General features: G+C 42.7%; 1 protein-coding gene across 1 annotated transcript; it reads right to left on the bottom strand.

The window, feature by feature from the left end:
* Nucleotides 1–1436: 1436 nt before the first annotated feature.
* Nucleotides 1437–7556, bottom strand: nmt2 (N-myristoyltransferase 2). Its single transcript, XM_010884756.4, has 12 exons — nucleotides 7368–7556; nucleotides 6359–6476; nucleotides 6151–6292; nucleotides 5151–5269; nucleotides 4953–5044; nucleotides 4726–4842; nucleotides 4436–4606; nucleotides 4222–4330; nucleotides 3941–4111; nucleotides 3450–3617; nucleotides 3215–3352; nucleotides 1437–2013 (listed from the first exon to the last, which is right to left on the bottom strand). Exons 1-12 carry the CDS (start codon nucleotides 7478–7480, stop codon nucleotides 1993–1995), a joined length of 1479 nt encoding a protein of 492 aa, XP_010883058.1. The 5' UTR covers nucleotides 7481–7556; the 3' UTR covers nucleotides 1437–1992.
* Between the last annotated feature and the right edge of the window lie 1036 nt (nucleotides 7557–8592).

An 8592-nucleotide genomic window follows, 5' to 3' on the forward strand; every position in this document is an offset into this window, starting at 1 on the left:
CTTTGCTACAATGTAAAGTAGTGAGTTTACAGCTTGTATAAGTGTACATTTGCTGTCCCCTCAAAATAATAACACAGACATAAACCTCTGAACCGCTGGCAACAAAAGTGAGTACACCCCTATGTGAAAATGTCCAAATTGGGCCTAATTAGCCATTTTCTCGTGACTCGTTAGTGTTACAAGGTCTCAGGTGTGAATGGGGAGCAGGTGTGTTAAATTTGGTGTTATCGCTCGTACACTCCCTCATACTGGTCACTGGAAGTTCAACATGGCACCCCAGGACAAAGAACTCTCTGAGGATCTGAAAAAAAGAATTAAGAATTAATGAGCTGCAGCATGGTGGACAAGACCATACAGCGGTTTTACAGGACAGGTTCCACTCAGAACAGGCCTCGCCATGGTCGACCAAAGAAGTTGAGTGCACGTGCTCAGCGTCATATGCAGAGGTTGTTTTTGGGAAACAGACATGAGTGCTGCTAGCCTTGCTGCAGAGGTTGAAGGGGTGGGGGGGTCAGCCTGTCAGTGCTCAGACCATATGCTGCACACTGCATCAAATTGCTCTGCATGGCTGTCGTCCCAGAAGGAAGCCTCTTCTAAAGATGACGCACAAGAAAGCCCAGAAACAGTTTGCTGAAGACAAGCAGACTAAGGACATGGATTACTGGAACCATGTCCTGTGGTCTGATGAGACCAAGATAAACTTATTTGGTTCAGATGGTGTCAAGCGTGTGTGGCGGCAACCAGGTGAGGAGTACAAAGACTACTGTCTTGCCTACAGTCAAGCATGGTGTTGGGAGTGTCGTGGTCTGGGGCTGCAAGAGTGCTGCCGGCACTGGGGAGCTACAGTTCATTGAAGGAACCATGACTGCCAACATGTACTGTGACATACTGAAACAGAGCATGATCCCCTCGTTTTGGATAATGGACCGCAGGGCAGTATTCCAACATGATAACCACCCCAAACACACCTCCCAAGATGACCACTGCCTTGCTAAAGAAGCTGAGGGTAAAGGTGATGCACTGGCCAAGCATGTCTCAAGACCTAAACCCTATTGAGCATCTGTGGGACATCCTCAAACAGAAGGTGGAGGAGCGTAAGGTCTCTAACATCCACCAGCTGTGATGTCGTCATGGCGGAGTGGAAGAGACTCCAGTGGCAACCTATGAAGCTCTGGTGAAGTCCATGGCCAAAAGGCTTAAGGCAGTGCTGGAAAATAATGGTGGCCACACAAAATATTGACACTTTGGGCCCAATTTGGACATTTTCACTTAGGGGTGTACTCACTTTTGTTGCCAGCGGTTTAGACATTAATGGCTGTGTTGTGTTTTTTTCAGGACAGCAAATTTACACTGTTATACAAGCTGTAAACTCACTACTTTACATTGTAGCAAAGTGTCATTTCTTCAGTGTTGTCACATGAAAAGATACAATCAAATATTTGAAAAATGTGAGGGGTGTACTCACTTTTGTGAGATACGGTATGTTCTGGCATTAAATGTACACATTACAACATATCTGCTCTGTCCAACAAAGAGATACCAATGCACCTTTTGGAATACAAAAAGAAAGACAATAATTTTGGATCGAAGGTCTTCTTTTGAGATCATCCTTCTCTCAATGTGGTATGTGTGTTTGCACTGCACATGGATACTGTCATAAGTGTGTCAATGTCTGCATGCCTGTGTGTGTGTGTGTGTGTGTGTGTTTGCGTAGAGGTGTACTTTACTGTATGAGAGACTGTCTCAGGCAGAGCATGATTTCACATTCAGGATGTTTATGGTTAAAAAGAGTCATCAGTCCTGGGCGAGTTGACAGAATGTTCTCAATGATAAAAAACAATCCAGGAGACATGCTCAACGCGATGCACACCTCCTGATCACTGATTGTTGTTGATGTCTTCTTAGAGTTTGAGACTACCTGTGTGTCCAGGTAGAGATGTTTGACCTTTAACCTCTGGTTGAGTGTTTAGCAGTCACACACACACACAATGGTTATTGAAGAACAAGGCCAATCTGAAACAGATATACATATGGTTATAATTATTTATGATACATTAGCATTGGGCAATGTCTGCATTTAAACAACATTCCAACGACCTATCCAAACATTGTGGTCACAAAAAGTAAACTTTTTTATCCACAAGATGGGCTCAGGCATCTTGAGCATGGAGGGGGAAACTGGCAGAAATAACATGTTTATTTATCAAAAAAGGTAGTAACAGCATAAAGATCTTTGAATTTGACCTATTATTTATTCTGGTCTTGGTATAAAAACGAAGAGCTATTTAGTAGCCTTTTCAAGTATTTATTTTAATATAAGGCATTTGTTTTCACTTTAGGCTATTGACTGACCACTCACTGTCATGTACTGCTTTGCACTGTCACATTACAAAGAACAAGAAAAACTGTGTGAGCGGATGGACGTGGCACGAGTTAAACACATGACATCACAAAAATACTTGCACTCATGACAATGAAAAGGAATAAAATCCAAGGAGGCTCAGATACAGCAAATTATAATTTAATCAGTGCTCTACATCAATGTGAGACACAACCTTTATAAGATACAGGAACATGGGTGATTGGCTCAGCAGTTGAAAGCAAGTACTATACAAACAACCTGTGTTTTGGTCATTTTTCCCTTTTCTTTGTCATGAGGGTGAGTGTTTTGGTCATTTTTCCCTTTTCTTTGTCCTGAGGGTGAGTGTTTTGGTCATAGTAGTTTCGCTGACACACCGGACACCTTTTTATTTGATCCTGAGCACAAATCCTCTCTCAGCTGTATTATGTCATTACCAACAACGACGACCATGAGGTATCATTGACAAACAATGTTGTCCCATTGCCCAATGCTAAATCCTTTATTTTTGAAATGCTCAGAACACCCTGATGAAAAAAACCTCACTTCTCTTTTCACGTGCCTACGACTGAGCACTAAACTTAACCACACTGTTTAGCCTTTTAGCGTCCTGTTTTTATCCCATTTTTAATTATGATGTTTTCATTTGTTTTGATGTTTTCACTTGAGTATTGGTTTTTGTTATTGTATTTTTTTAATATATATATATATATATATATATATATATATATATATATATAATATTTTTATTTATTTTGTAAAGTACATTGAATTGCTTCGATGTACGAATTGTGCTATATAAATAAACTTGCTTGCTTGCTTCACACCTTGAAGACACACAAACACGTGCCTCACCATGTCAGGTTCCATTGGGGGACATTTCCAGTTGTAGAGGTAATACTGCAAGTTGCCATCTCCGATGCCAAACTTAAGCTTCTCCAGAAACACCTTGTTCTCCATCAGGTCCAGAGCATTAAACACATCAAAACCTTTCTGTGGGACACAAAACATTCAGATGAATGTGATCTATTGGGTCAGAACCTTTGTATGTGTGTTAGAAAGTGTGTTTGAAAGTGTGTTTGTGTAGTACCAGTTTGGCCAGTATGAGAGAGTCGTTCATCAGGTCCAGCAGTGGAGTGTGTGTGTGAACGCTGTAGAAGGAGTAGGCTGCCTTCAGACTCCTGTGTTGTGGATGGTGCATCACAGTGGAGGGCAGGGTGTAGAAACTGGTGAAGTCTGTCAACAGACCACCGGCACCCTGAAGGGGGGGAGACATAGGCATCTTATTCTAACTTTTACCAGGTAAGTATGACTAAGAACACATTCTTATTTTCAACAACGACCTGGGAGCAATGCGGGGTTAACTGCCTGGCTCAGGGACAGATCTTTTATTTTTTTTTTTTCCCTCACCTTTCCAGCTCAGAGATTCAATCTACCAGCCTTTTGGTCACTGATCAGATCCTCTGATCCCTAGGCTGCCTTTCCATCTACCAATATCAAGGAGTATCTCCTATAAAATGCCTGTATTTTCAATAAACATCTGTGCTAAAACAAGTCTATTGCACAACGACAGACCACTACCTCCACTACGAACGTGTCTATGATGTTGTCCTGAGGGAGGAACCAGTGTGCCACTTCCTCCTCGCCCAAAGAGGGCGCCAGCTGGAAGCGTCTCAAGTGTTTCTGCAGCAGCTGTGTCACCTGACGCACGTCGCGCCTCTCCATGGGCCGCAAGCCCGGGGTCTTAGTGCTCTACAGAGCCGGAGAGGAGGCGTTAGATGCAAATACGTCACACATCTAAGAAGTGACAACGCTCAGGGCGATAAAAAGGGGGGAGGGTGTTTAAACACAAGCAGTCTTACGTCCGGTAGTCTGTAGAGTTTCATGGTTCTCTGCAACGTCATGTTTCTGCTCAGGTGAGAGAATTTCACCTCCACCAGCTTCCTGGGGTTCAGAGAACGATGCCAGTACCTGCACACAACAACACAACACTCCACTTACACAGCGGGCCAACGCGTTGCGCATATGCACGTGTCTGCGGCGGACACAAACGCATCTCTACATGCAGGGGTGTACCTGCAGGTAGACACAGGTTTGGGAAGTACCACTCCTGCTGTGTAGACAGCCTGGAATATACCCTCCAGGTTAACCCTTCTTGTGATCTCCCTGATCAGAACTGGAGCCACGCGCTTCGAACGCAGCTTCTTGTGGACGCACAGGAAATTAATTTCAACCATCTTCTTTAACCTAGGGAGAAGCGGATGGAGACAGTGTGTGTATCAAGTTCAGGACTGTCGTTACTGGTCCACAGCACTAGTGTGTTTACTGTGGCTGTGGAGGGGGGGGGGGGTTGTGATATGACTCACGTGTCGTAGATGTGTATATCGGCAGGAATGGCACTGATGAAACCGACAAGTTTCTTATTGGAGGAAACCCTCACCCCGCAATGCCATTGTGGCAACCAACCAGGAGGACGCAACGCCCTGACAGAGCCAATAGAAGAACATGAGAAACATTGAGAAAAAGGAGAAAGGGTTGTTCCTGCAAAGTCTAAACACAAACACTTGAAATAAGTGGTGTGTACTGGATTTACCATTTGAGAAAGTTGGGTGAGTAGTCAAATCTGAACATGTTGTCATCATCCTCTACATAGTTCTCATTCAGCAAGGTGTACAACTCCTTCAGCTGAAAAATGGACAAAGAGGGTCTTTGTAGTCTTCCGACTGCACAACAGGCGTGCAGTGGCACCAAATATACCTATTTTCAACCAAGTAACATCCACACAACATACCACATCAGCACTGCTGAGGTCCAGGGTGTCCCACATGAAGCCCTGCGGTAGAGAGTACGGTTCCTGTCTGATGTTGTCCTTGTCAGCCTCGATGGGTCCGTGGCTTGTTACAACCTCATCTGCAAAAGTGAAACAACCAAGCAATCACAATTAAAACGGACATGAGGATATACAGATTGTTAGTTTGTTAACTTTATTTGATTCAATTTATCCAATTGTGAAAGTATTCTCTTCACAGTACTATATTACAGTACACTATATGAAATGAAAATATGGGATTGAATTTCTCAATGTCTAAATTTGGGTAGGGGTCCCCACCATACTTGCTTGGGATAATTGTTTTTAGCGTCTTTGTTGTGAGGAAAGCACACTAGATATTAGGTTAACATGGAATTTAACCCAAATAATTTGTTTACATGTTAACTTAGTCAATTCATCATGCACACTCCTGAAATACAGCTATCCAAACACCCATCTGTGAAAGTCAGATAGCTGGGTCAAATTACATTACCAGGTTTTTCAGTTAGAAGCTACTTTTCATAATTCCACTAAATACAGCAAATACAATAATGTCCACGGAAACCAAACATAGACATCCTAAAATTATGTGTGGGCGGTTATCCCTACTGGTCTCGGAAGTGCGAAAAACGCTGACCGCTTTAGCTACTACCAACGACACGTTAGCGACACAGCTCAGCCGCCCATTGGTGTGGCATAACTAAACATGTTACAGTGGTTAATTGCACAGAGTGTTGTTGCCAGCAAGCTAGCAGTGGCTGTATCCCTCCGTTAGCCATGGCTCTGTACCACTCAACTCAGTAAGACAGAAATGAATCTTGGGAATTGTAGGAATTGACTGAAACAGGCAAATGGGAACACAGGTACTGATAAGGTATATATCTAGACTCATACCGTTTTGAAATATTTTCTTCATGTGTCTGTTATGGACTTCCAAAAACAACCAAACCACTGGATAGGCAACATCTGAATCATTACTCACTGAGTTTAGGTACAGGTTGTGTGTCCCAGAACTGGTATTTGTGTTTTGTGGCCTCATCTATGCTCTTAGCTGGTCCCTGACAGGACAGCAGTTCCATGGCCCTCTGGATGTCCTGAAGCTTCTGCATGGGCAGCCCTGGGTTCTACACACAGGAGAGAAGGTTATAATATATGAAAAATGGAGACAGACAGAGAGAGGGGTTAGTCACCTTTATCTCCTGGGAGTCAGAGGCAGAGTCAGATTTGGCCCCTCCTGAACTCGGTTTTTCTTTCTTTCTCTTCTGTTTCTTCTTCTTCTTCTTTGCCCCCAAGTCTCCCCCTGGACTTCTACACACAAGCAAATCACAAATGTTATATCAAGTTGGCAACAATCCTCTATTTCTCTAAAGATCGTCTGACATTAGTGTAACGTTAACGCAATTGCGATGTCACGCTTAATAGTTAGGATAAAATGGGCGAAATTATGCATACAACACGTGGGTTGCAGGACATTTAAAAATCAACGAGTACCGCCGCTGTCGCCTATAGGACATCGGTTGTAACCGGAGTAGCCATCGCTCTGCCTGACAACAAGGTTAGCTTACCGATTGTCATATATGGCATCTGTAACGTCAGAGAAGTAACGGACAGCCAAGGATATGCGCTGCAGTGCAGGTTGCTAGCATATGCGCCAATACCATGAAACAAAAGCATATATATAAAAAAAATGTACCTTACTTCCTCAATTTTCACAAGCGTTTTTGGTACAATACAAAAAGCCAACCCTACACTAAACACCAGGTACATGTATACTAAAAAAGGTAAATGGACAGATAGCTAGCAAGTAGCAATAATTACAAATAATGCCTTGCACGCGAACGTTAGCTAACGCCAAGTCTCATTCATTCAAACGGAAAGCAATCTAACTACAGTAGATGTCATTTCCATTTACATAGCTACAATCGAACCCAACAACTAACCAGTTGGATTATAATGACAGCGCCAAATTACATTAAATATTATGCAATGATGTAAGCTATCACGGCATCTATAGGCCTTGGTCGTAAATAAACTAGGAGCTAGCTAGCTAATGCTAGCTGTGTGCGCAAGTTCTTCATCATCTGAAGAATCTCATCCATCCCCCTACACAGCAACTAACTAGCAGTCCGAGCGTAGAAAAGGCGTGCTGCACCGGACTGCTGCGTTTTGTGTCTGGTGGTTAGAGGAGCTAAGCCTCACCCTTGCATGTGTTCATTCTCTTCCTCGTTATCGCCATCTATTCCGCAGGTGTCCTGATCGTCCAGCTCCAGGCTCTGCTGACTGGCTGCAGACTCGCTATCCTCCGCCATCATGGATGAAACCCTAGCTGTCTGCTGTCTGCTTGCTACGGTATGATACAGGAGGAGACCAGGAGGGAGGAAAAACAAAGAGGATAAGGTCGGATACGGCGCCATCTCGTGGCAAACCAGTAATATCTCGTTCACATTTAATTTTTCCACTCCTTTCGTTGCGCCGGATGTCATTCATTTGAATGGAAGACGTCCACTAGAAATTTGAAATTTCGTTTGCAAAACGGACGCAGCATACTTAAAAGATTTTCGGAGTGTGTTGGTGTTCTCCAGTATGCTCCACTGATATGTCAGTTCAAATTACGCTCAAAACACTCGGCCTATTTAAAACATCTCATATATTTAAGAGAAACACAAATCAGCATGACCATATTATGAAGCAGCTATCAGAACTGAATTTTGATGATTTATGTCCCCTGACATATAGCTTGTTAACGGTTTCTGCTGTCCAAAATCCACTTAACTATACAAAGCATTGATGCAGTAGTCAGGTTCACCCAGTCAGCATAATGATTTCCAACTTGTCTCACAATTTACGACCAAAAAAGCATCTTTACCTCGTAAATTTGACAAAGGTTAATGAAAATATATAGTTCTAACGAATGTGAAAATAAAGCGTTACTAAGCTCTTTTCTGTGTGGCTTGTGCTGTAGAACATGAAGATCCCCTTTACATGCATTATAATAGATACAGCTCCGGAAGAAAATTAAGACACCACTGCACCTTTTTCTTTCCTTTCCAAAAAAGGCGAAAAATAAGGTTTTGAGTGAAAAGCGAAAAGGAAGGTTCCTCACTCAAAACTTTACTTTTCAACTTTTTTGGAAAGGAAAGAAAAAGGTGCAGTGGTGTCTTAATTTTTTCCGGAGCTGTATTACAATCAGAATCATCCCTACTCAATACCAACTCATTTACAACGTACCATTCAAAAATATTTTCTCTTACAATCTTTGGCCCCTCTCGCCATCTCTCTTATAGACAAGGGTGTGGAAGCAGAAGGATCTGTGCTGGATCCTTTCCAACAAAAACAAGCAGTATTGCAAACGTACAGTTTTGTATGGGTAACTTGTTCTATATTCTATTGACTAGTTCTTAAAAAAATCCACAGAAGACACAGA

This window comes from Esox lucius, chromosome 20 (assembly GCF_011004845.1).
Source record: "Esox lucius isolate fEsoLuc1 chromosome 20, fEsoLuc1.pri, whole genome shotgun sequence".
Classification (NCBI taxonomy): Eukaryota; Metazoa; Chordata; class Actinopteri; order Esociformes; family Esocidae; genus Esox; species Esox lucius.